Source organism: Pseudonaja textilis, chromosome 2, assembly GCF_049901715.1.
Source record: "Pseudonaja textilis isolate UNSWEBS1 chromosome 2, rPseTex1.2, whole genome shotgun sequence".
Lineage (NCBI taxonomy): Eukaryota > Metazoa > Chordata > Lepidosauria > Squamata > Elapidae > Pseudonaja > Pseudonaja textilis.
In genome coordinates this window covers 108,903,640-108,931,472 of record NC_141991.1, presented here as the reverse complement: position 1 = coordinate 108,931,472, position 27,833 = coordinate 108,903,640, and the positions used below count along the sequence as shown (strand labels likewise).

Here is a 27,833-nt window from a genome sequence, read left to right as displayed (position 1 = left end):
TGGGATCATGTGACCGTTTGCGGCCTTCTGACCAGCAAAGTCAATTGGGGAAGCCAGATGCACTTAACAACTGTGTTACTAACTTCATAACTGCAGTGATTCTCTTAACAACTGTGACAAGAAAGGTCATAAATGGAGGCAATACTTGTTTAACAACAATCTTGCTTAGCAATGGAAACTTTGGACTTAACTGTGGTCGTAAATTGAGCACTATTTTTATTTTATTTTTTTCAAGTGTTCAGACCCTAACTCATTACAGCACCAATTGCAACTTACTTTCAGTGAGTAAAAAAAGTTTGGTCCTTTTTTTATTAAACATCAAATAGTTGATTAAAAAATAAAATGTCCAGAGGTGGCATTCAGCAGGTTCTGACCAGTTCTGGAGAACCGGTAGCGGAAATTTTGAGTAGTTCGGAGAACCGACGAATACCACCTCTGACTGGAGATTTTACAGTATCCTTCCCCCGCCAGGCCCACCAAGCCACACCCACAGAACCGGTAGTAAAACAATTTGAATCCAACCACTGGAAATGTCATTCCGTATGTACAATCTGGAAACCTTAGAATCACAGAGTTTGAAGAAAGAGTAATGTATGTTGTATACTATATAAATCAGCAGCACAAAAGTAATGCAAATTACAGTCAGTGAACTAACTGCATCCTTCTAGATCAGTGGTAGTCAACCTGGTCCCTACCGCCCACTAGTGGGCATTCCAGCTTTCATGGTGGGCGGTAGGGGTTTTGTCTCCTACTTTATAAATCACCATTACTGTGGGCAGTTAGAGAAAATTTTACTACTAACAGATACAAAAGTGGGCGGTAGGTATAAAAAGGTTGACTACCCCTGTTCTAGATGATACTGTAAGGGTATTCTGTGATTCTAACCACTAAATTTAAAGACCATGCTAAATCTCCAGCTGATACTTCTAACTCCAATGATGTTCTCATTCAGCATGCTAATGATAAGTAAGAGGAAATTGGATAGTAGCTTCTAGCTTACCTCAGATATATAACTCCCCACATGTAAGTGCGGAACCACATAGCGGTGCCAGAATTAGCCTGGTATTTGCGGATCAGGATGGGATGAGGGACGGGAAGGAGCCCCACCAATGTCCCATGTTGCAAGAATTTCAGAATCTCGGATTCATCTGTAAGGCCCCTGCAGACAATGGGAACACATTTTTCTATGCAATGCACTGCATTCTCTCTAATACAAATTACAGATAATTGGACATGCAGGTTTATGGAAACATAGAAAACTGACATCAAACAAGACTTAGTGAGCCATCGAATCTACCCTTTTGACACTATTTTTTTATTATTATTTTACCTTAATTTTTGATAGACGTGTGTTTATCTCAAGTGTATTTAAACATAGCTACTGTTGTTACTGACCCACTATGTCCACTGAATGTTGGTTCAAAATGTCCACTACTCCGTCTGTGAAGTGATACCTTCCAAATCCTTCTAAACTTCCCTCTGTCAGTTTGAGGCTATGTCCCCCTGTTCTTATTTTTGCTTAATATTTATATTATATGATATTATATAATAAAATTTATTATAGTTTAGAAACTTAGATTAAATTAGAAGCGCTGTGGTGGGGCAGTGGTTAGAGTGCAGTACTGCAGGCTACTTCTGCTGACTGCCGGCTGCCAGCAGTTTGGCAGATCGAATCTCACCAGACTCAAGGATGACTCAGCCTTCCATCCCTCTGAGGTGGGTAAAATGAGGACCCAAATTGTTGGCAGCAATATGCTGACTCTGTAAACCGCTTAGAGAGGCTATAAAAGCACTGTGAAATGGTATATAAGTCTAAGTGCTATTGCTAGATTAAGTGTCCAACCTTGGCAACTTTAAAACTTGCGGACTTCAACTTCCCCAATCAGCCATACGATTAGATTCTTCCATAACAAATGCAAAGGATGATTATGAAAAAGCACAAATATTCTCTAGCATTTTCAGGAAATCTTATCAAAAGTTATCCATAAATATTCACCCATTCTTTCTCCCGAGCACTCAAAAGCATTATGGAGTCCTTGGCACTCTTAGATAACACCAACACAGGGAGAACCAAGGACTCCATAGTTCAACCCCAAGCTACATATATATTGTCTTCTATTCGTACAAGAGCATTAGTCTGATTTAGCAACTAATTGTTGATCCTTCTATATAACAATGGGGATGTCAAACTACATTTATTCATGTAAAACACATCACAGAATCCCCACTGTTTAGATCACAGGTATGGCACAGGAAAGGATGTTCCAACCTATTAAATGAAGCAAGGCTCCAATTCATTTAGGTTATAAATTTAAAAAAAAAACACGCTGCAATCATTCCAACTTCTGACTATTTCCAAAGAAATAAAAGAGCTTCCTCTCTCCAACTCACACACCCATGAAACATCCATATATACAGATTCCAAGCCTTCTGAAAATGTTACATCTGTTGTTTGCTTCCATGAACAATTTCGTTTTTCAGAATGCTTACTATTAGTCAGGGCAAAGTAAGCTTTTCCTATTTATTACTAAGATAACAGAGCTGTGTCCATTAGAAAATCAATTCAATATATAGTTTTAAATACCAAGGGGTCCATATAGCTCTTCTTTATTAGCTCATTTGTTTTGGTGATATATGATCTCCTTGGTTAAGAAATATTGCACTGTTACATTATGTAGTATGTGTAACAGGTGTCACCAGGAGATGTTTCCATCGATCTGTGTAATCATTAAATGTGTTTTACGCTGATCTCACTTAAGACATTATTTTAATCATCACCATGCTGGAAATGGTAAATGACTTTCACTGGGGCTTGAATGGGAGAAGTCTTTTTATGCCTCTCACTAGCATGCAATATCATCAACCGCAATATTCATCTAGACCACCTGCAAAGACATGAATCAGGATTATTCCTTGAGTGGGCATTTCTAGTCTACAGTCAAGGGAGAAATAGTTGAGCATATAGATGATCCAATAGGACCCAACGCCTTTTCTCCATGCCATTTAACTAACACACACATGCATACAATATATAGTATATAGTGTAAAGCATACAGTGTATAATGTATAGCATATGATAATCGGGTACAGTTGCCAGTTGGTTTGGGATGAGGTACCATGTTGATAATATTCAGCTGTATATTGCCTTCCAAGCTTGGCCAGCAATGTTATGGAGATCTGGATGTTATTAAGAGAAATATGTGTTCAAATTAACTACTAGCAAGATAGATGCACCATTATATAGATTTGGACTGTCCAGAAACAATGTTACCAGTAATAGTATGACTTGGAAGTTCTCTTCAATGTTTGAATCCTGCTAAAAGAGAAAAATGGTGTCCTCTTGCCAAGCTTAAGATGCAGCACCAGTTCCGATGGATAAGCAAGCCCCAACAACAAAAACTCATCCACTCATCACTGCATTTGTCAGCTGCGGCAATGTGCTCTCCACGAGATCCTTTGAAAATAAGTTTCAATTGTAAAGGATGGATCAGCCTGTACTGCAGAATGCTGATAGGTGACTCAACACTGCAGTATGCCTACTCTTGGCCCACTACACTGGTTACTGGCAACCTTCCAGGCATAATGTAGAGTGCTATAAAACCCTTTGCAGTATAACTCTGAGTTATATCAGGGACCAGGTTCTTCACATTGCTTTTGCCCATTCTGTGAGAACATCTAAAGAGGTCCTGCTCCAAGATCCACACTATCCAGAAATAAGGAAGCTATGGATTAGAAGTTACGTTAATCGATGATTTTGAAGACCCTACCTCCAATAAATCCTATTGGGGAGGGAATGCCTGGCCCTATTCTCTCCCGAATATGCACTGGATTTATATGCATTGAAATGTGATTTTAAAATACTAAGACAGGGTGGGCAACTATGGCCCTTTTATGAATTATGGACTTCAACTCCCAGAATTCCTGAGCAAGCCATGCTAGCTCAGGAATTTTGGGAGTTGAAGTCCACAAGTCATAAAGGGGCCATAGTTGCCCACCTCTGTACTAAGAGTACTAATCAAAAATATTGAGAATCAGAGTAATGTAGTGATTAAGATGCTGGATCCAAGTTCTAGGCCTTCACTGGGCACAGAACTGGCTGGACGATTTCAGATCAGTCCCTCTTTCTAAGCCATAGGCTGGAAAGAATCAGCCACCCATGCTGATTAATGGCCCTTAATCTTCAGCAAAGAAGACTTTATCTTACAGGTTGTTTGAGGTTGAGGAAGAGCACCAGGAGGAATGATTCTAAGTTGTTTGTTTCCTTTTTTTATTTCATTTGTTTTGCCTAGTACTATTATGGTTGGCAGTTGTCACTGGATGTCTTATTTTGAATCATGTTAATGGATTAAAAGAACAAGTACAAAGACGTCCTATGTAAAATCTTTGACTTGATTCCATTAGTCATTAAAGCTGCCTTGAGGTACCATAAAATTGTAGTGCCAGAATTTGGTAGCAAAATATCCAATTTTTAACTTAGTGGCAGTTGCAAACATTTTGTTGCTATCGCTTTGAGAATCTGGAAGATACTCTTAACATGAGAAAAGTTACATTTGTTCTCTGGAAAGAATGCTATCTAATGGTCAGAAATAATTATTCATCAAATACCAATAGCTGAAAGGTGTAATGGCCAAGATCTCAAGTAGATGCTGCCATCCAGTGGTCAGAAGCAGCAATGAACCAAATAGTCTGTCTAAAGTTTTAAAGATTTCCCCTGTCCAGTTGTGACCAACTCAAGGGAGCAGTGCTCATCTCCAATTCTTAGCCTAGGGAGCCTGCACTGTTTGAGAGATGTTTCCATCATCATGCAGCCATGGAAGGCTGTTACCTTCCCACTGAAGTGGTACCTATTTATCTACTAGCATTTGCATGCTTTCGAACTGATAGGTTGGCAGGAGCTGTGGTAAGTAACTAGAGCTCACCGTTCACACAGTGTTCAGGTCTTGAATCCAGGCTGCTGGCTTTACAATTGACAAGCTCAGTGTCTTAACCACTGAGCCATCCCACCCTTATCCTGTCCTATAATGGGGCATAATTTCACTAGGAATGTGAAGGAGCCAAGAATCAAGATTCTGGGTGGCACCTGTGGTGTATGTTCCCACCAGTGTATTTCCAAAGAGGGATCCTAAGGATAGAATTAATCTCTAAGCCTTTGTAGTTCTGCAACTGCCATTTTTATAGAGCTCAGAAACTTGGGCATTCTTCGACAGTCCTCCATGACAGGAAAGACTTGCAGGACAACTACAGTTGGGATATACAGGTCACACAAGGCAAGTAGAAGATATGGTTCCTAGGGCAGTTGCTGCAATCTCAGTTTCTATGGAAGATCATGATTTGCTAATGAAACCTTTAGGGCAAGCTACAGCTTCAAACCAAGAAATCATTTCCTCACTGTCGCTCTCATTAATCTGATAGTGTAGTGCGCTGAGCCTTCATATGTATGAAAGTCGTTCTTTTTCCAACAGAAAAACTGAGGAAAACAAAGTTTGGTGAAATAAAGAAATAATGAAGTAGAGAAATATTAGGCTGCATATAGTTAAGAAGTGTGATGGAATGTGCACCTGCCACAGCAACAGCAGGCGAAGGTTTTGTCCACTGAGAGTGTTCCCAGGAAGAGATCAAGATCAAAAGACGGAGAGGTTCCAAGGTGAAGGAGAAAACAATTCAGGGTAGCCACACCTTAGAATCTTCAAGATATATCTAGTAGCTTAGAAGTTATAGGCTTTAGTTTGGCAAGATTCTGTCTATTAGGTATAAGCAAACAAAGGATTGGATTCAATTAGATGTCACTGCCACATTTCTGGGCTTTGGGCTGACAAGAAGAGAGAGATGGCTCTGTTTGAGGTAAAGAAAGGGAATGGAAGTGGGTTGAATTAAAGGTCTTGGTTATATGATCCCCACTTTCCTGAATCAGCAGAGTGATTAATCTGTTATCTGAATGCTTTCTCACACTAAAACGGAAACAACACTGTTCCTAGCAAGCTGTTTAAAAATAAAACCTTGATGTTTGGGGGACTCCTGCTTGAACACCCATATTGTGCTTGTGCATATGCAGACAGCCATAAGGATAACAATCATAAAGAACATCAACCAGAGGTGGGATTCCAATTTCTTAACAACTGGTTCTGTGGGTGTGGCCTAATTTGTGGGTGTGGCTTGGTGGTCATGTGACTGGCTGGGCGTGGCTTGCTGACTGGGCGTGGCTTGGTGGTCGTGTGACTGGCTGGGCATGGCTTGTAGGTAAATATTATAAGTATTTATGTAAATATTGAATTTTTTATTAAAAAAGAGCAACTTTTACCCAAAATCAGGCAAAGTAGGCAGGCAGATTGAGTTGCTCACAGAATCACAGATTCATTCAGAGATCTATCTTTCTGCAATAGGCCACCTGAGTCTGTCACATAAAATTTGTTTGCTAGCAAACTCACAAAATTAACTCACAACACACTATGTATGTAAATATTGATTTCTTTATAAAAAAGAGCAACTTTTACCCAAAATCAGGCAGAGCAGGCAGGCTGATTGAGTTGCTCACAGAATCACAGATTCACTTGGAGATCTGTGTTTCTGCCGTCTGCTACCTGGGTCTGCACTGAATAATAGAATCTTCAGGTTCAGCTCTGCTTTTAGATTAGCTAGAAAGTAAGAAATCTGATGATTTTCTAATTTCTAGATAATCTAAATCTCCCGGCACAGCAGAACAGCTGATGGTCGGGGGGAAAAAGGGAAAAATAGCAACTTAGCAGGCAAGTTTGATGGCGCACATGCCAGGTAAGGAGTGAATGGGTGGCACGTTCTTTGCCTGTTCTCTGGCAGGTAAAATCCCAACCCTGGTGAGAGTGCATTTTCTAAAAACCTCAGCTGTGCCACCGGAGAGCTGAAAAGCACTGCGCACAGGTGCATAGCGTTTGAAAATCCTCTTCTTTCCAGCTTTTTCAACCTCAGCAGTGCCGCACAAAGCAGCTGAGGTTGAAAAAGCAGGAAATAAAGGACAGCCAAGAGCCCGGGAGGGTGGCTGGGCCAAACAGAGTAGCAGACACCGAACCCGTTCAGTGTCTGCTGCTCTTCAGAGCTACCAGTTCTATAGAACCAGGCTGAAATGGTAGCATTCCACCCCTGACATCAACTAATTTTAAGATCATATGTATGACCTATGATCCTAAGCCCTGAATGTCTTAATTGGCAGGATGTAAGCAACAGTATGTTAACTTGCAAGGTAGATACTGATTAGATATTATAGCTTGCTTTGAATAGCATAAGTGTCTTTGAAGTTCAAACTGGGTTTTGGTTTTGCTTGTAATACAATATCAAAATGTACCCAAACAAACCAACACTATCCTTAGAAATAGAATATAATTCTGCATGGAGGACAGGTGCAACAAAGCCTAGTAACGCAATCTGTATTTTTTCTATCTTACAAAAAAGCATTATGTGAAAGCGACAATTGACCAAAGCCATGATGGGCAGCATGTATGCCATATCCAGTGGTGTTTATGGCCCATGAAAATCATAACAAGTATTACATACTTGCCTGAAAGTATGAATTGGCATCATCAACGTAACTATGGGAAAGTATCAAAGTACAAGTCAATAGTTGGTGATAATTGGATGTTACACTCCAGTGAATGGTGACAATGGAACAACTAGAGATTAGTTTGGGGAACAATTTTGCAACCTTCCCAGTAAATTAGACCTAAAGGAAAAACATTCTGTTAGGTGGGAGAAAATCCAGAAAAGGTGAATGGGCCATTCAAAAAAAACCCATTAAAAATAAGAAAAATATCTGTGTGCTTTATGTACAAGGTTTAAGCACAAGTCTTCTCAGATTTGTACATGGCAAAGGAATGAATAGAAACCAACAAGTGTGATGCCTCCTGTGAAAGACTGAGAGAATTAGTGAAGAATGTAAATGTAAGGAGAGGTTTTGAATGTGGAACCATCTAGTTTTGGGATTAGGGTCACAGAAAGGGAAGGGCAGGATACTGACTATTGTGAGAAATGAGCATTTGTTTAAAAAAGGTAAAAATGGCTCCTTATAACAGCATGTTCCTGTCCACTTTTGTTGTGGTTAGCCAGCAGCAAGTATGGATGGCTGAGGAGAGCGAGGACTCAGATGAGGGACCAGGACCATTAGGGAGTGGACTGTTGCCTTCAGAGATTGTGGGGGCTGGCAGCAGCGATGAGGAGGTTCCCGAGGAGCCTGTGCCAATTGCACATGTACGCAGGGCTGCTCATCGGAAAGAACATCTACAGCAGCACGGGCAACTCAGGATAAGGCTGCAAAGTAACGGCCCCTCCTTCAAGAAGATAAAAGCCAGCTGTGAATCAGGCATTCTGTGTAGGAAGCAAAAACGTTTTGAAATTCCAGCCTCGTGTCTTAAGTTGGTATTTGAAGACTCTTGTGAAATATTTATCTGTGATTCTTGGCAGCCTCGCAGAGTTTTGGCGAGGCTTGTGTTTATCAAACTTAATTAGTTTGCAGCAGCCTTTTAACCGGGGATCCCTAAGAATCTTTAAAAGGTTTCTGTTCCCTTTGGTTCATGTTTGTTTTATTGGAAAAGAGTTTGGGTCAGAACAACTTTAGGGAAGTAAAGATACATACATATAAGTAGAATAAAGGAGATGAAGTACTTAAAATCTGTGGAGTAAAACAGGATATGATAGGATCAAGTTTGACTGATCAGGAAGATAAACGTTATCTTTAAACTCACTACAAAAGTTAGTGAGTGTAGAAACAATATTCATTAAGGGTGGTCATATGCAGAGTGAATGAGATCAAGGTGCAAAACAAACATGAAGGAAAAAAAATAAATGGATGGTGACAAAGGAAGAAAAGGTCAAGAGAATCATGTATAGACAGAGTTAATATCCGCAAAAAGAGTAATATGAAAAATTTAGAGAACAAAATACAATACGTAGCAGTATATACATAAAATGGAGGCCAGTACAGTTTACAAGGCTGGATAGGTATGGAGATGTATAGTGAATGGTATTAGTGTAAACTGTTTCATTTTATTTTTCTTATGCATTTAATGACTTTGGCTCATGAGTTCTTACTCCTTTTATGTGCTCTGCATAAAGTAGCTTATTATTATTAAAGGAGACAAATTCCAAATAAATTCTTACTCCTTTTATGTGCTCTGCATAAAGTAGCTTATTATTATTAAAGAAGACAAATGTCCAATCGCACTTAACCAATAAAGAATATTCTATTCTATTCTATTCTATTCTATTCTATTCTATTCTATTCTATTCTATTCTATTCTATTCCATTCCATTCCATTCCACTCCTTATCCCAAAATAGAATGCTGTGATTGGTATGTCCATATGCATGATTCAATCAACCCAATTCTATAATAATAGTCTTTGTTTAATTTATCTGTAGAAATGTGAAAAGAGGATAAGACTAATTTCATTATAGGAATTACGTTTAGTTCTCAATAAGAAAATTCATATCACTTTACAATCCCTGCCCCCCCAATAGCTTTATCTGCAAGATCTGTGGCACTTACTTGTCAATACAAATCTTCTCTACCTGGGGAACCAGGACCTGCAACAGCCTCATGATTGTCTGCAGGGGCAATTTTGATTTCCAAGACACCACCTGCAAAGGAAAAGGGTAGCAGTGAAGAGCTAAGAGTTTCAGCCAACTTAGCAAATCAATACTTGACAGGAATGCTTTCATTCAGTTGAAAAAATGCGTCCAAATCTGTCTTTGTTCACATAAAGCAGCATGTAGACTTATATACCGCTTCATAGTGCTCTACAACCCTTTCTAAGTGGTTTTACAGAGTCAGCACATTGCCCCCAACAATCTGGATCCTCATTTTACTGACCTCAGAAGGATGGAAGGTTGAGTCAACTCTGAGCTGGTGAGAATCGAACTGCTGACAATCAGCAGAATTAGCCTGGAATATTACATTCTAAGCACTGCAGCACCACGGCTCTACTTACTAACTAATTACTAACAATCCCAGAAATAGTTCTACAAATAGACAACCTTTCAATCTAAAAAGAAAGGCACCTACCAACAGTCTGAGTCTAAGACCACTTCTCTATCTCTGACCTTTCCTTTTACTTTTACAAGCATTTTTGTGCACATGAATGCATGAACTCATGGTTGCTACTTGAGCTTTAGAAGATGAAGAAAAAGGACAGAGAATGACCATTTAGAGAGCAAAAATTCGGTGCTTTTCTTTCAGATGAAAATAAACAATAACTACATAGGTGCAGTTGCATAACCTTCTGATTATTCTTAACATTGGGGAAGGAAAGGGTTTAGGGAAAGCAGTCTCCTATTTCAGGAGATGTTTCACTAATGGGTTCCCCTGCCACAGGGAGGCTAACTTATTAATATGCCCAGGCTTTTTAAAGAGTTCTTCATTTTTTTACAGGAAACCTCTACCTCAGAGCATACTTTACACACTTCAACCCTAAAGTTTTCTGAAAGAAAACAGCTATAGAAAATGAGAATGTTTGAGAAGTAGAGCAGCCTATTTATTATGCAGGGAAGAAAAGTTGTAGATGATAACAGGGATAACTATTCCATAATTTAAATTATTAATAGTGATCCTGCTATTCAGGAAGATAATCATCTGGGCTTTTATGAATAAGAGTTTCAACATTCCTCCTCTTTCTACTCTTAATAGTTCAATAGCAGCTGAGATGACCCGGTTTCTGGTCAGATAAAATTCAGCCCATAAATAAAGTGAAAATACTTCTGGGAAGATATATTCTCTAGCATTTTTTAAGCGTAAATGACAAAATGGGGTAAGGCATGTTCTAAATCAGAGGTGAGGAACTATGGCCATTTTATGACATGAGATGGTATTCAGCAGGTTCGACCAGTTCTGGAGAATCAGTAACACAAATTTTGAGCAGTTCAGAGAACCGGCAAATAGCACCTCTGACTGGAGATTTTACAGTATCCTCCCCCTGCCAGGCCCACCAAGCCATGCCCACAGAACCGGTAGTAAAAGAAATTGAATCCCAACTCCCAGAATTCCCGAGCCAGCCATGAAGTTGAAGTCCACAAAGTCATAAAAGGGCCACAGTTCCCCACCCCTGTTCTAAATGAAAGCAGCAGACCATTATCATGTTGACTAAAGAGAGAAGTACTCCAGAGACTAATAAACAGATACTGTTATCACCCTCTGTGGATGATTCAACTTTTCACATCATGAAATGTCGCTCATGTGATTAAAATGCAAGTTATATCTCTATATGACTTGTTAATAAGAGTTGCCAGCATCTCTCACCCATTCGGGAGTTGGATTCCACTGCCCAACTGAGGATGTGCTGGACAGACGTCTTCGATCCCGTCTGGACTCTGACGACTCCTAATGACAGAATGCAAATTGTTTTGTTTATCCAAGGGCTACGATTTCCTTCTGTTGTACACTGCTACACATAAAATCAAATATTATTTAGCAAGAATCTGCTTTTCAGCGTCCCAGTGCAAGAATGAGAGAGGGGGACTGACTCAAAGTCACCCAGCTCCCTTTCTGTGTCAAAAGAAGGATTCCCATTTCTAGTCCAGCACTTTAATCACCACGCCACGTACTGGATCATGTGTGCGTGTGTATGTGTGCATGTGTTTCACACATATAGTTCTCAGGATGGCCACTGGGACCAGAATTGCCACTGATAAGCAATACAATCACAAAGCGAAACCTCACATGACAGCATTGCTTAGTGACGGCAGTTCTAGCAGTTCCATCGTCAAGCAAGGATCATGCAGGTCCTTAAGTGAGGGTCTTCCAATTTGCCATCTTCTCCACTGACTTTGTGTGAAGCTGGCAGGGATACTGGAAATCACAGTCAAGTGACCGTGCCTGACTATGACTTTGTAATCACCAGCCAGTTGCAAAAGCATCCGGCTTGCAATCATGTGACTGCAGAGACACTGCAAAATCCAGTACTCCAGAACCGGTCCTAAATCCTCCTTGTTCAACATCATCACAAGTTTGAACAATCACTGAACAAGCAGTCATAAGCCAAGGATCACCTACATACATACAAACCCACATCCGTACCACATATTATTATTATTATTACTCATCCTTATGCTCATTAATTATCAGGAGCAAATATAGATACAATATGTCCAACAACAGCATTTGAGGCAGGAGAAAGCTATAGTATATTATCCCCAGCCAAATACTTCAAGCTGAGCAGAATCAGAATCCTTTAGAGATATAATTTATCTTCAGAGCTGATCTCTAAAACAAGCAAAGCGTAGGATGTCCTGAACTGTTAGCTTTGCTGTCTCTGGGATTTACAGTTGCATAAAACAATCCATCAAACCTTCATTATTTACAATTACTGTAACTTTGTTGTCATAGGCTCAGAGTTGGTATCACTTCCAATAAATTTTCTTTAAAATAAATTTATAAAAACACTTGCTTTGGGCACAACTTGTACTGTCCTGTTCCCCAATCATGAGAACCTATCCAATAGGTTAGGAGTTTATTGCAGGATAATTTGAGCAATGAGTCAAATAAATATACTCCCTAGATTGTTCCCATTGATAGGAAGGAATGAACTGAGTTTAACCACTATATCTGAAATTTCCTAGGCTTCCTGTAAAAAAAATGCAGGCATCAAATTGGAATAAATAAAATGTGCCCCAAACATTTTATTAAATTATTTTCTGCACAGAAAATATTTTCTTCAGTTTTGGGGGATCTACTGTCAAGGATAACGAAACCCTTGATTACCCATCTATAAAGCAGCACCAAACATTATATTAAGATGCTATTCTGAATTGCTCAATCGTTGTGTTGTTCAACTGCTAGCTACCCAAAAGCAGTTTGCAAACTTACCGCATTCCAAGTTTCAGTATCACTGGCCATGCCGGGTGGGCTTTCTTCTGCTGGAGACTGAGAGGACTCTGGCTCTAGGGAACGCATGGTCCCATCCTCTGACACCTGAGATTTCTCTGTGAGTTTGTCAATGCCTGGTTTTTGAGAGGCCACATTAAGAGAAGAAAAACAAAATGGGGCAAGACCTAGAGGGTTTAGCAACATACTCCATATTTCTAGTCAAGACCAGAATACAATTCTACCTACAGCAAGTTTCCCTAGCTCTTTGATAGGGAAACACACAAAAAATTTAAACCAAGTAGCTGGCAAAACAGACCATGTCAGATGATTTTTAACATTTTACAATAGTTTAAAATAATGTATTTTGCATTTTGATGACATGACTACTGTTTATTTTTACTTGTTCTAGACCAGGCCTGTCAAACTCATGTCATCACGGCAGCATCACATGACATATCAGGACTTTTTTCCCCTTCACTAAACTGGGCATGGGTGTGGCCATTGTGTGACGCGTCCGGCCCATGGGCCGGGAGTTTAACAGCCCTGTTCTAGACATCCAAATAGCTTTTAAGAAAGGAGAATCTTAAATTAACAAAATTAAAAGTTAAATTATATAAAAATGAAAGACAGAAATAAATAATAACGTCCTACAGATCACGGAATAAAAATTCTTTACTATCAGAAACCTACAGTAGATCCAAGTCTTAAAGCATCAAAGTCTACCTTCACCAGTCTACCAGTCTACCTTCTGGACTAAATAAAAATTTTCCATGAGCTTCAGTGTTCTCTGGACTGACCTGGGGTTGCTACTAGGCTGGCCTTTAGTGTTCCAGGTTCTGCAGGTGCAGCAGGTCGGGACCCTTCCATGGACATCCCCTCCTGGGAGTTGGTACGAGAGATGGGCTCAGGAGCTTTCTTTTTGCGTTGCAAAGCTTTCTGGATAGACTGCAAGTCAGTAGGTAGGTTGGCCAGCTGATGAAATACATTTCGCTTGCGAATAATGGCATATACCAAATTGGAATTGCCTAGGAAATCACAACAGGAGGAGGAGAAAAAATAACATCTTTAACTTTCCGTAATTGGGAAACACAAATTGAAAAGTATCATGGGGAGGTGAGCAAAAAAAAACAAGTAATCAATGGTTTCCTGCCATTTAATGGCTGTCTGAATTTTTGCAGCTTAGATCTGATAACCCTAATCATGAGGTGATGAACTATAGCTAGTAGAACTATATGCTCAGTTTCATGCTCAGGAAGTAGAGGATTAGCATTGTTCCATTCCCCCTACTTTAGCTCCTTTCTTCATGTTAGTCAAATTATAGCCTGAAGTTTTTGAACGGTTCCTTCAGATGGTGACTTCTACCTTTTAGCTCATCACTAGATTATTGTGCCACAAAAGAATAAACTGATGTGATTTATTACAAAACTGATAACTTATCTGCTACAGATAACTCCAGCAGTATCAGCATTGTATCAAGAAATGTTTCTAAACATTATCCCAGCTGATGTTTCCCAGAAATTATTTAACAACACAATGAAATAAAGTGATTGATTATGTTACATTGACCAGCATGGAAGATTTAGGATTTCAGGCATACTTGGCTTTCTAACTGGCTATCATATAATTGAATGTCTTTTTTATTCATGATCTCTCAGGCTTAATTATCAACTTATAAATGAAGTTTATATTACAGAAGTATATATTTGAAAAGATTTTACCAACAAATGAAAAATCAAAGGAGGGCTAAATCGCACTTTGTAGTTTAAAAATGCCATAAAGTAATGAGCGAGAAGTATTGAAGGCAAAAATATCATGTTGGTTATCATGTAAAAGGAACTTCCTTTTCTAATTAAAAATAACAATAAAGGAACAAACTTACATAATAATAAATACTAGTAGCCTCCAAAAACAAAACCATCACAAATAGTTCACCCCAAATGTGAGAATTATATTTTATTAATCAGAAATAGCACATCTAAGAAAGAAAGAAAGGAAGAAAAAGAAAGGATACTTGCACGTTTGATGAAGAAGCTTCGTACTTTAAACCTAGATGAATATTTATTCTTGGATTGATTAAGCTATCAGAGAGGGATTGATATATATTGACATATATATATTGTTCAGCCACTCACCATCAAACTGGTACTGGATGATATTGTTGAAGACTTCCAGCAAAAAGAAGACAAGGTGATGGTTTTGGACCATGGAGAAAAGGAACCAAGTAGTTGAAAATGCTTCCAATAGATGCAGCAATTTGTTAGCTGCTACCATGGAAAGAGACTTCAAGTATGGAGATACTAAGAGACAGAAAAATTTTAAAAGGAAGAAAAAGTCATTTGTGGGAGATCAAACATCCATTATAATTATGTGTTAGTGTACAATCAGTTAAGATCCCTATTAGTTAAGATCCAAGAGTAACATCCATATCTTAACACTTGCTATGGGAAGGCACTACAAATTAATGTTATAAAGGGAAATAGCAGTAGTGTACTCCTCTACTTGTTGCAGAATACCTTATGCCACTAGACTCAAAATTCTAGACCTAGAAAACCTACAACTACGCTGCCTTCGGTCCTATCTAAGTATAGTATATAAAATCATACATTGCAATGCCCTACCTGTCAATGAATACTTCAGCTTCAACCATAACAACACAAGAGCAAACAATAGATACAAACTCAAGGCTAATCGCACCAAACTTGATTGCAGGAAATACAACTTCAGCAACAGAGCAGTCAATGTCTAGAATGCTCTACCTGACTCTGTGGTTTCTTCCCCAAACCCCCAAAACTTTAACCTTAGACTGTCTACTATTGACCTCATCTCTTTCCTAAGAGGTCTGTAGGGGGCGTGCATAAGTGCACCAACATGCCTACTGTCCCTGTCCTATTGTTTCTTTTATTTTTATTTTTTATTTTTCTTATATGTATCTATGTGTTCATAACTATGTTTTTACTTATACCTATTATCTTGTAAGCAACTGACAAAAATAAATAAATAAATAAACTGAACTGACTGAACTCTTAAACAGCTATATCACAATGGTAAAAGAAAACAAACGCCATCTACTGAGAAGAAGCCAATATGACAGCAACTCTTCAACCATTTTTAAAATTATGTCCATTCTGAATGATAATATCCCTCAAATAAAACCAAGAGAGGTTCAAAGCTACACATATATCTCCTAATTTTTTCAACAGCTATCTCCAAAAAGAGTTTTGGGTACTAAAATTAAATTTGTAGACGTGGTAAGGCCTGCATGCATGATTATGCTGGTTTCAATTCTGAAGGGAAACCACACCACACTATTTGTTCCCAAGAATTTAAATTAAAAATATATTTTAGATATATATTAAGATTTTCAGTTTTGGCTGTCATTGTAGAGTAAGCAACTTACCATTCACTATGATGGTAAGGAGGCAGTCAAATAGGGGCTGCAACCGCTGATGTCCACTAGTGATGATTTTATGAAAAACCTGCAGGGTAGAATAGAAAGTAACAACATAAACGAAATATTGCAGAGTTGCTGTACTATTTTTATAGCAGCTAGATGCTCTGCTGTGAGCAAAGACTCTGCTAGCAAATTCTAGACTCACAATGATGAGAAGATCTGCATGTGTCCCCGTAAAGACAGGAATATCCATCGGTACTCGTACAGAATATGGCTTGTTGAGGCGGACACCAAAATTCCTTTCCCCGCTCAGCAGCAATAAGATGAAGACACCAATATGCATAAGACCAACTCGAGCTGTAAAAGTATGGTGCTAAAATTAAATCTGTCAGTGGCCGGTGGGAAAGCCAGCCATTAACAACAGCAGATCAAAAACAAAATGTAATGCTTCTTAACATAAATACCTCACTCTCATTCGGTAGTATTCTAATATATATATATATATATATATGAAATATATTTGTTTTTCTGAGGTTCTCGCGGTATTTGTATGTGGATCTTGTTGTTCTGGTTTTCTCCAGTAGATTGGTATCTGGCAACGCTGATGAAGTCTCATTCATCATCTTCAGGCTTCTGCCTCATCCTGTGCAAGCCAGAGTGATGGCAGATTGAGCTGCTTCTTCCTTTTAACTGCTAGTGAGGTGGGGATAGTCCACCCCCACTAGCACCCACTGAGGTGGGGATAGTCCACCCACTAGCAGTTAAATATAAGAAGCAGCTGCAATCTCACATCACTCTGAGAAGCATAGAGCCGAGACAGAAGCCTGAAGATGATGAATGAGACTTCATCGAAACGTATAGATATCAATGTTACGCGAGAAACTTTGAACAAAAGATCCACATTGAAATATATATATATATATATTTCAATGTCACCCATGCTGCTGTCCAGCAGACAGTTTAACATCAAGAAGCAGCAGGCATCCGATGTTATGCAATTTAAGCAGAACTCCAAATGTAACCCATATGACTCAATATATGGATAAATACATGTAGTTGCTTTTGGTTCCAACTCAGCACTGGCCCTTCTCCAACTAGAATCTCAGAAATCACTCCAATCTTAATCTGTCCCACAAAGTGACATGGAAATAGCTTGCTGAATTTATTCACTTGACCTTTAAAGCCTATAAACAAATATATTTCTCTGGCATGTTCTAATATTACCATCCAATATGGCTGGTTACACAGCCAGCCAAATGTTAGACTAGGTTTGGGGTATTTTATCCACCTTCCTTTATTATTATTAAGAGATACATGGAGGTGTGGAAGTGTGTGTGTGGGGGGGGGCAACATTTTAATGACAGAGAGCTACACTTTTGGATACTACGCTGTGAAGAAAGCTACAAGGGGACAGCATGATGCAAAATTGGTGAGTCACATTCTGTGCATCATAAACCAGACAGTTTCTTCAATTTCCTAGTGTTTCACAGTTAACCTCAGGCTTACATTACAGATTCTATTTTTTCCTATCTCTAAATTGTGGAAAAGATGAAATCTGTTGATGAAGCCAAGTTCTCAAGGTCACAAAAAAATGGAGCCACAGGATGCCCAATACTATCCCACCATGCCTATGGGATGACAAAGACCACAGACATCAGTTGGGAGCATTGGAATGGGGCCTATATTAAGGCAGGAACTAGAGAGGCTGTTTGCCTCTCTGGTTCCTGCCTTAATATATAGATTGTATTTTGCTATATAGATTAGAAATGCCGGATTTGTCATTCTATAAATAAGCACCAATCACCCAGGGTCTTGGATCCAAATACAATTATATTTATGGAATTAGTCTCAGGACTAGGGAATCAGTTGGAAAGATTCGGAATCAATTTTTTCCAGCATAAATTCTGAGAATAGATAAAACCAAACTTACATTGATCTGCTCTAGCATCATTAAGAAAGTAGAGGATTGGCACCAGGATATCTAAAACATCACTGCTTTTCAGAACAAAGAAGAGAAATTTCTGAAAAAGGAAACAAACAATTAAACACCAAGTTTGTGGGGGGAGTCTCTATAAGTGTTATGAAAATTGGACAAAATAAAACTGCATCAACCGGGGAGAGGAACTACAAGTTTCAGCATGTTTATTAATGTTTTCTAGCAGGCTTGTAAAAATATTGCATTTTGAAACGTTTTCCTTATTTGTTCATTTTCCAATGGCTTCAACTTTTAAAACTGGTTTAGGAAGGGCAAAACTTAAGATTTTGTGGAAGAAGAAAGTTCGGCTTACTCAAAGTGATTATTTCTCAGCAGACTTGAGAAAATTGTACTGTTGGCATTAAAAATGTCTTAAACAAAAATCATGCTTTTTCCCAATTTATTTTTGATTTGAAGGCATCAAAAGCAGGTAACGTCATAATTTTCCTATGCAGGTTGCTTTCAAGAAGAGGTTTCTCGGGAATACTGATTCAATAGGCCTGATATCTGAACACAAAGGCAGAGTTTGAGACTTATTAGGTATGCAGCATCAGCAATGGGTCATTGACTCCAAACAACTACCACTACTGTATCCTAACCCAATCTTTTAATCATTTGTTTCTCTTCTGATCCAAAATTGTTATTGTTGACCAGCTCACCATCACTAAGATTCTCCCATGTGTTCATTTAACAGGCCCTGATCCTGGTCTCCTACCCCAATTCTTTAATAATACCAGCTATAGAAGACAGAACCTTGTTGAAATCACAGAGTTTCCAGAAGAGAACCAGGAGCTCTTGATGGAACTGGATCTTTTTAGTAGAATTTGGCAGGTAAGTTTGGACCAGAGGGTTGGAGAGCAGACGAGCCACTCCTTTCAAAACAAACTGGAAATCCTGACAACATAAAAAAACATAAATATGTTGAGATATGGAAACCTAAGGTTAAGCCAAACAAAATAAACACAAATCTGATACTTTACCTCTTCTCTGTGTATCCTAGACAGGTAATTGACAAACAGGTTGTCTGGTCCTGGAGGCTACATTGAAAGAAATCAAGTAAATGTTTCTTAGATTTAAAACACCCTTGGGATGCATATGTTTGTCTCTGAATTCATTGGCAAATGACATTTTCATTAAATTAGTCAAATAATCCTGATACAATGTGAAGTATTAAACTACAACTATACCTGTGGTCCCAGATATTGGTGAATTAAAATTCCCAGGAGCCTCAATCAAGGTGATCAAGGGTAGGGTACTGGGAGTTATAATTCAGCAACATCTAGAGAGCCGTCCCTATGCTAAGCACTAGGATATAATGGTTGCTTATCATTTTATGAAATAAATGAAAAATTAGGCATAATATTTCATAGTTTAAAAATATACAGTGTAGAATAGATTAATTAGTTCATTTTCATCAGAAACCAAATGCCTAAAGAGCTCACGTCTCTATCCATTCAAGGGTATTATGAATACCTCTCCAGTATGCAGTACAGTGAGGAAAGACAAGAAAATGTATATATTTATGCTAGTAATGCAGTGAATGAAAAGATCTGAATTAATAAATCTGTTCGTGGAAAAAGAATTCAAATTAGTTAGTTTGGTATTAAGAAGGCAAATGTACATCTTTAAGCATTTAAAGAGACAATGTTTCAGATCCATCACGTTACTTTAAGATACAGATAGTCCTCAACTCGCAACAGATTGTTTAGTGACCAAAGTTAAAATGGCATTGAAAAAAGTGACTTATGACCATTTTTCACACTTACAATCATTGGAGTGTTCCTGAGGTCAAGTGGTCAAAATGCAGGCACTTGGCAACTGGTTTATATTTGTGATGGTTGCAGTGTCCCTGGGGTTATGCAAAAGGGATGATGTGGCCAACTTTTGCAACCTTCTGACAAGCAAAGTCAATGAGGAAGCCAGATTCACTTAACAACTCCGCCACTATCTTAACAACAGCAGTGATTCACTTAACTGAGGCAAGAAAGGTCATAAAATGGAGCAAAATTCACTTAGCAAATGTCTCCCTTAGCTACAGAAATGTTGGTCTCAGTTGGTTGTAAGTCGAGGACTATCTGTACCTGATAAAATGAAATCAGAAAGATGGTTAAAATCCATTTTCAGGTTTGAGCCCAAACATCTTCAAATATTTCAGGCCAATTAGGTGGATTCTTGGGTGCCACGGAAGGCTACCATTTCAGAGAAGAATTTAGCACTATCTTTCCAGGGTTGCTTATGTACTCTAAAAGCTTCCATTCAAAGCTGTTTTGCTTTAAGAAAGCCGGCTGAAGCTTTATATGCATATCTCTGCTCCTCCACATTATAAACACAGCTAAATTTGGGAGCAACTCACATCAGTATCATCCATGACTGTTCCAGTGGTAGTGCCATCTACTGTGGGACTGGAGCTGGTAGAAGTGTCATAGTCCAATGTGACTATAAGGACTTGAGCGGCCTGCTCCACCAGTGGTTCACGATAGTCGGAGAAGAGCAAGTGGTTATAGGGGATCCCATAACCCACTGGATCATAAGCACAGACGATATTCAAGAGGGAAGTAAAGAGTGGAAGGGCATGCCTAGAAGAAGATCCAACATGCTCAAAACAATGCATCAGAAACTTGAAGTGTTAAAAGCTTTTCCACAAAGAATAAGCTTTCATTTTATTATATAGTGATTAATAAATAGTGTTTTTATTCTCAGAAACATTCATTAGTGAAAAGAAAAAATGCATTGGAGGTCATTATTCTGAGTTATTTTAATAAATGAAGTAATATACTGTATGAATGACAATATAGATTAAAACATCCTGTTTTGCTCTCCAGTATGGCTGAGTGGCTGCAAAAGAATGTCACATGTTTAAAAAAAAAACCCAACTCTTTCTAAAAATTGTCTTCAATTTATAATAAAAAGAACCTATTCATGCTGCACAATTTGCTAATTATTGCAAACTGCTTATTTTACAGTGCCTCCTGTCTTAAGGGCAAATGTTTAGTATACGACTAGGGTGAGTTGGGGGCAGTAAAATCTGGGGTTGCATGCTTTCCTGCTGATTCTATGATGAGAGGGTTAGAAGTTGTGTGGATGTTGTCTAGTATTCCAAAACTATCTACTATTTGGATCAAGCATTGATTGGCTCCAATTAGGCAAACATAGCCCTAAAGACATATCTTCTTTTAACAACCCCATAATTCCTTACGGGGTGGAGTCTGGGAAACTGAATGGAGGGAGTGTTTTAATGGCCAGATGCCCTGCCTATCGCCAATGTGGTGTTTTGTCCAGAAGATATACTCTCAGTGTTCCCAGAGAGAGAAATAGCTGCCTCTACCTAGGATTGAACTCACATCCTCTTGGTTGTGAGGCAAGAGCTCCACTTCTAGGCCACCGTACCAGTCCATAACCCTAAGGATATATGCACTTAAGTAATAAGGAAAAAGAAATAACCCGAAGGCATAAGGTGGGGAGAAATGGATAACGCCTATCATATATACACAATCCTTTTAATAAAAGGTTTAGATTAAACAAAAGTGTTTCAAAGCATCCATCTCATGCAATTTGCTATCTCTCACCTGTTCTCTGTAGAACAGAAGAACTGGACCCAGGGATTAGTGTTGCTGCTATCAGAAGAGGGAGGCAAGTACATGACCTCTGAGAAACAGGTCAGCAGAAGTTTCAGTAGCTCTGTCCTGAAAAATGTATGAATAGCAAGTTTCGGTCAGAGGGAGTATTAATTATTATTCACAGAGTTTGTGTTACAGTTTTATTTGCACTATATTCGTTATTTTGTAGGAGCAAGTAAAACACTTTTTGTGAAAGTGTTTTAAAAGAATTGTTTTAAAACTACAACAAAGCTTTCCTACAGTAGGATTTCTTTAAAAAAAAATTGTATAATTCAAAACTTTTAAGCCATCAGGAGCCACAAAGACATTTCCTTATTCACTGCAAGCATGTTTACTACAATACTGTAGTATTGGAGAGGGACTGGCCAAGCAGCGGGTGGGGGAGAGGTAGGAGGTAGCGGGGGGAGTCAAAGAGGGAATTAGTCTGAAATTTCTCAGTGAGGAAAAAAGGCCATTGAAAGCCACTGAACCTTATCTAGTCTTAATCCAGGTGCAAACCACCAATCTGAGAAGATTCCTGTATATAGGCTTGAGTAATAAATAATTGAAGTCTTCACCTATGGAGCTAGCTGTTCAGACCTCACAGTAGAGGTGGTATTCAGCAGGTTCTGACCAGTTCTGGAGAACCAGCAAATACCACCTCTGACTGGAGATTTTACAGTATTCTTCCCCTGCCACACCCACCAAGCCACGCCCTGGTAGTAGAAAATTTTGAATCCCACCACTGCCTCACAGTCAGTTTATTCAACTGGATATTCTGCTTAGCGCCATCCAGAGTTTATGTACAGTGGCTACAGAAAACTAACAATGAAGATAATGAACTATGCAGTCATTTATAAGGCACTTTTAACAGTACTGGCAATTTCTGCACTTTAATAAATTAAGAGTGTCTCAGTTTTCATATTCTATGATGCTTATCCAGAAGATGGACTTTAAGCCTAGTGATTAAGGCACTAGGATAAATAGCAGGAGACCATGAGTTCTAGTCTAGCCTTAGGCATGAAAGCTGGCTGGGTGACCTTGGTCCAATCACTCTCTCTCATAGCCTGATCTGTAATTTGCTGATGTCCTCACCTATTTAAATCATGGCTGAAGTTAGGTGATGGTGAATGAGCAAATCCAACACCAGCCTCCCAGATGTATTCACAACTATCAATTGCATGGATATCCTCAGCCGTGTCCTGGAAAAGAAAAAGAAGTTAGCACATCAAATACACGGGCGAGATTCAACCTGTGTTACTACCGGTTCAGTGAGAGTGATTTGCTGTGCGCGCATGTACAGCTTTTCATAAAAACCATCAGCTGTGCCACCCAGACAGCTGACAAGTGCTGTGCATGGGTGCGCGGCGTTTGAAAATCCTCTTCTTTCCTGCTTTTTCAACCTCAGCTGTATCACGGAAAGCAGCTGTGGTTGAAAAAGCAGGAAATAAAGGGCAGCCAAGAGGCCAGGCAGGTGGGTGTACCAAATTGACAAGCAAAAGGTCGTAGCAGCGAACCGGTTTGGTGTCTGCTGCTCTTCAGAGCTACCGGTTCCATAGAACCGGGCTGAACCAGTAGCATCCCACCCGTGATCAAATAGTGCCAAACCTTCCAGGTAAAAGTATGATTAGGACTATGAAGATTTAGACAAAATCTCTCAATTCTCTTGCAGATGGAAAAAAACAATGACCAATGCCACAGAACTGGAGGGTACTTTCAGCATTACTAATTCAAATCATGTGAGGTGGCTTTTCCCACCTAATGGATTTTCTACAAGAAGAAGAAAGGTGGAAGAAATGCAGAAAGACATGAGAAGTTTACAGGGTTGTGTGAATGAGGCATACTGGTTGCACATTAAAAGTCGTATATGGAGAAACTCAGAGCATCATATTATATCACAGTAAATGTCAAAAATCCAAAATGATAGAGTGAGAATGACTCCACTAACAGCAGAGTGATGGAATACGGAGGTATATGGCTGTCAATCTCACAAAAAGTGACTCTGGACAGGGTACAAAAATTAAATAAATCAATAAACATATTAAAAACAGTTAAATGAAAATAGTTCAACAAACATCCACCTGTATTATTCATACTTCTGATGATGCAAACTTGCAAAAACTAAGCTATAATAAGTTTCCACTGGTCTTTTCAATATTTCTGGCTAATCTTAATGAAAACTGACATATTCAGGAAGGTCCTATCATCAAACGCAGCCCAAATATAAAGGTGGGGGTTGCTGTTTCAGAATTAGTCATAATGGGGCCTAGAGATATATGAGTCATTATTTTGCAGAGTCCAGTTCTACAGGCTTGCTAGAGGTCTGCTATAGAAGAGTTTTCTATACTTCTGAACAGAAATCTTACAAGTAAATTTCCTTGCAAAGACCAAGACATTAAGCACTGAACTCACAATCTTCTTATCCATAGGATACATAGACAGTAATAGCTATCCTTTTAAAAAAATCTTCCTTAGGATTGCATTTGCATGTAGGCAATGCAATGCAATGCAAAGAAGATTTTAAAAATCTATTCCATTGCATTAATATCTCTTCTAAAAACCCCTCAAGATTATTGACAAAATTCAGAGTAAGTCAGAATTTTGAAGAGTTCTGGTTTGTTGTTATTAAGTAATACGCTGTTCCACAGATTAACTGGTTTTTCTGTTATCAAATAGTTATTTCACTTGTGATTTGATTTTAGTGTTACATGCAAACCAGATTCCGATACTTGTTCTTGCTATGACAAGCAAGAAGTTCTACAAATCAATTCTTGATTTAAAATCCTAGGTGGTTAGAAAAGCAACATGAACCTAATTTCAGTGTGTTTAAAAAAAAAAATGAGCAATGATTCCCAGTCAGTATAGCAACCTCAGTTGAGAGATAGGCCATCAGGACTCCAGAATTCTCTCAGCCAGCCGTGCCCTGATCATCTCCCATGTGGACTACTGCAAAGTGATCTACATGGGGTTACCCTTAAAAGGTGCCTGCAGAATTCAGCAGCAAAACCAGTCTGGGGCTCTTCTAGTGGCACATATGAAAGATCTTTGCTGCATAAGCTTCATTGGGTGTTGGTTTACTTCGAGGTCTAATTTAACATGTTGATCATCTGAAAAACCTTTCATGGCATGGGACCAAGTTACCTTCGGAACAACCTCATCCCAATTGTATCAGCTTTTCCCACCAGGTCAGGCAGGAAGGGCAAGTTTCAAACCCTGACAGCTAAAGACTTGCAACTGGCAGGGACCAGGAAGAGCCTTCTCTACCACTGTCCCTGTCCTATGGAACATCCTGCCCACTGAGGCAAGTGTGGCTCCCATCTTTCTGGCCTTCTGGGAGAGAGTTAAAAACTAGCTCTGTCAGTTGTCAAGGGTATCCAAGAGCAGTGTGCAACCCTGGGATATCTGGTGGCTTGAAATCATTCAATTTTTTAAAAAAAAAAAACTCCTGTCTTTTTAGGTTTGATTTTTAACTCTTTAAACTTTGTCTTTTGTATGGATTTTATAGTTTTTTAATCTGTAAATTGCCCAGAAGACACTTTGATAATAGCAATAGCAGTTAGATTTTTATGCTGGTTCACGTTTTACAGCCCTCTCTGAGCGGTTTATAGAGTCGGCATATTGCCTGCAACAATCTGGGTTCTCGTTTTACCAACTTGAGCCGGTGAGACCCAAACTGCCAAACGTCAGCAGAATTATTTTGCAATACTGCAGTCTTAACATATACTGAATTTTAACCACTGCACCACCACGGCTCATAATGACACGAGGAGTATATAAATTTGAGGACTATATAAATAAAATAGCATTAAATGAATCAAGTGTCAGAATTCTCCATTCCTCCATTTTCCATAGTAGCTTGTTTCCATCTTTGACAAACATTGATAGCTCAGGGCAATCACTATTTCACTTACTGAAAGTCTGACTTACCACATTGTTTTTCCGATGGCTCTGGACAGTGAATTCTGGACAGAAGAGCAGATCTGCAACAGCTAGAAGCAGTGACTCAGCCAGTGGTCTAGCATTTTCATCATCTTCATCTCCCTATAAATCAGCAATAAGTTACAATATTTACAATACTTCATATCTGATCTTATACCATTGCCAACCCCAATGGAGCGGAGGGGGGGTTATGGAAATCTGGATGATAATTCTTCAGCCATTTATTGATACTTTATAATATACAGGTAGTCCTCGACTTACAACCACAATTGAGCCCAAAATTGTTGTTAGGTGAGACTCATCTGGCTTTTGTGCCTAAGGTGACACTAGAACTTAGTCTCCTGTTTAAGGGAGTTTTGCCCCATTTTATCTCCTTTTTTTGCCACCGTTGTTAAGTGAATCACTGCAGTTGATAAGTTAGTAACCCAGTTATTAAATGAATCTGGCTTCCCCACTGACGTTGTCTGTCAGAAGGTCTCAAAAGGTGACCACATGACTCTGGGGCACAGCTACAGTCACAAATAGGAATCAGTCGCCAGGCACCTCAATTTTAATCACATGATCATGGGGATGTTGCAAAGGTCAGAACTGTAAAAAAACGGCCATAAGTCACATTTTTCAGTGTCACTGTAACTTTGCACAGTCATTAAACTGTTATAAGTCAAGGACCACCTGTATTATTAGACATGGAGAAATGGCATTTACACAAGCCAGAAGTTTCATTTCAGTATAGATACTGTAAGATTTATCCCCATATGCACTACCCCAGGCAAAATTCAAGCAGACTGAACTACCATAACTATGAACTACTGTAGTCTGATACTTCCAAGTACAATTTAGATGGGCTTCAATTCATCATCTTTCGTATGAACAGAATTTCAGTGAGGGACATAACTTCATTTGCTGTGGTGCAGCCTGTGACCAATATAAAATAGAAGTAGAGATTACTTATAGAAGAGATGCTCTCGGCTTGCTGAGACCAAAATATCCTCCTACGGCACTCTCTGAGTGCTTCAAGGTTTTCAAATCAAGCTCTGTCTTTTTGTCTCAGTGCTGACGCTTCATTCCACATTTACAACAGTTTCCAAGGGAACCACAGATCCTCGTCAGCAGGTCTCTAGTTCATTTCCTCCCCCCTTCAATACTCATCCCGGATTCTCATATTCCTGCCCCTACCCCACGCTGGAAAAAAAAATGACAGGCTCTTATCTGTGACAGCCAGGGTGTATCAGCTTGTCCATGACATAGACACAAAGCCTTTCACTCACAGCAAGCAGACTGGATTATAATAATAACCTGTATTGATCTGACATTATCTAGTGCCACATCAGAACATCTAATAAAGTGTGTCAAATGCAGAAACAGTCGCAAGACATTAAAAAAAAAGTCAACTGCACATATTTTCATTTAGCTTTGAAATTAGAGAAGGAAAAAGGAGCCTTAGAATCTTAAAGGTTAAAAGCATGAATCAGTTAACTAAAGAGATAATTTTATGACTCCATCAAGCCCATAATAATGAGTTATTTAAAACAAAGCAATACCACACAAAAATAAACGCTATACAGCACTGATTAATTACTAGTTACAATTCTACATGAGATTCTCCAGCTCAGTAAAATGAACAGACAACACTACCATTTTTGCATACTTTTAACTTTTGCTCAGCTCAATAGAACTATTTATTTATTTGATTTGTCCATCACTTACAAGATAATAGATGCAAGTATAAACATGAGTAAGAATATAGAAAATAGGTACAAATAAATGGGGACAATAAGACAGGGACGGTAGGCACGATTGTGCACTTATACACACCGCTTACAGACCTCTTAGGAATGGGGTGAGGTCAACAGTGGATAGTTTGAGGTTAAAGGAGTGGGGGTTAGAGGATGTAACAACAGAGTCAGGTAGTGCATTCCAGGCATTGACCACTCTGTTGCTGAAGTCGTACTTTCTGCAATCAAGTTTGGAGCGGTTTACATTGAGTTTGTATCTGTTGTGTGCTCTTGTATTGTTGTGATTGAAGCTGAAGTAGTCATTGACTGGTAGGACACTGTAGCAGATAATTTTGTGTGCTACGCTTAAGTCCAACCATAGGTGGTGTAGTTTA

At 38.9% G+C, this 27,833-nt stretch overlaps 1 protein-coding gene across 1 annotated transcript in view; it reads right to left on the bottom strand.

Annotated features, from left to right (window-relative positions):
- Window positions 1-27,833, bottom strand: part of HID1 (HID1 domain containing) — a 51,640-nt gene that overhangs the window by 4,771 nt on the left and 19,036 nt on the right. Inside the window, exons 4-18 of the mRNA XM_026701947.2 lie at window positions 25,712-25,825; window positions 22,880-22,986; window positions 21,755-21,871; window positions 20,542-20,764; window positions 19,169-19,225; window positions 18,942-19,082; window positions 18,144-18,234; window positions 16,419-16,570; window positions 16,220-16,298; window positions 14,955-15,119; window positions 13,620-13,847; window positions 12,823-12,956; window positions 11,257-11,337; window positions 9,511-9,602; window positions 1,001-1,159 (exon numbers count right to left, since the gene is read on the bottom strand). Of these exons, the coding sequence (XP_026557732.2) occupies window positions 1,001-1,159; window positions 9,511-9,602; window positions 11,257-11,337; window positions 12,823-12,956; window positions 13,620-13,847; window positions 14,955-15,119; window positions 16,220-16,298; window positions 16,419-16,570; window positions 18,144-18,234; window positions 18,942-19,082; window positions 19,169-19,225; window positions 20,542-20,764; window positions 21,755-21,871; window positions 22,880-22,986; window positions 25,712-25,825 (1,940 nt within the window). The remainder of the gene's footprint in view (window positions 1-1,000; window positions 1,160-9,510; window positions 9,603-11,256; window positions 11,338-12,822; window positions 12,957-13,619; window positions 13,848-14,954; window positions 15,120-16,219; window positions 16,299-16,418; window positions 16,571-18,143; window positions 18,235-18,941; window positions 19,083-19,168; window positions 19,226-20,541; window positions 20,765-21,754; window positions 21,872-22,879; window positions 22,987-25,711; window positions 25,826-27,833) is intronic.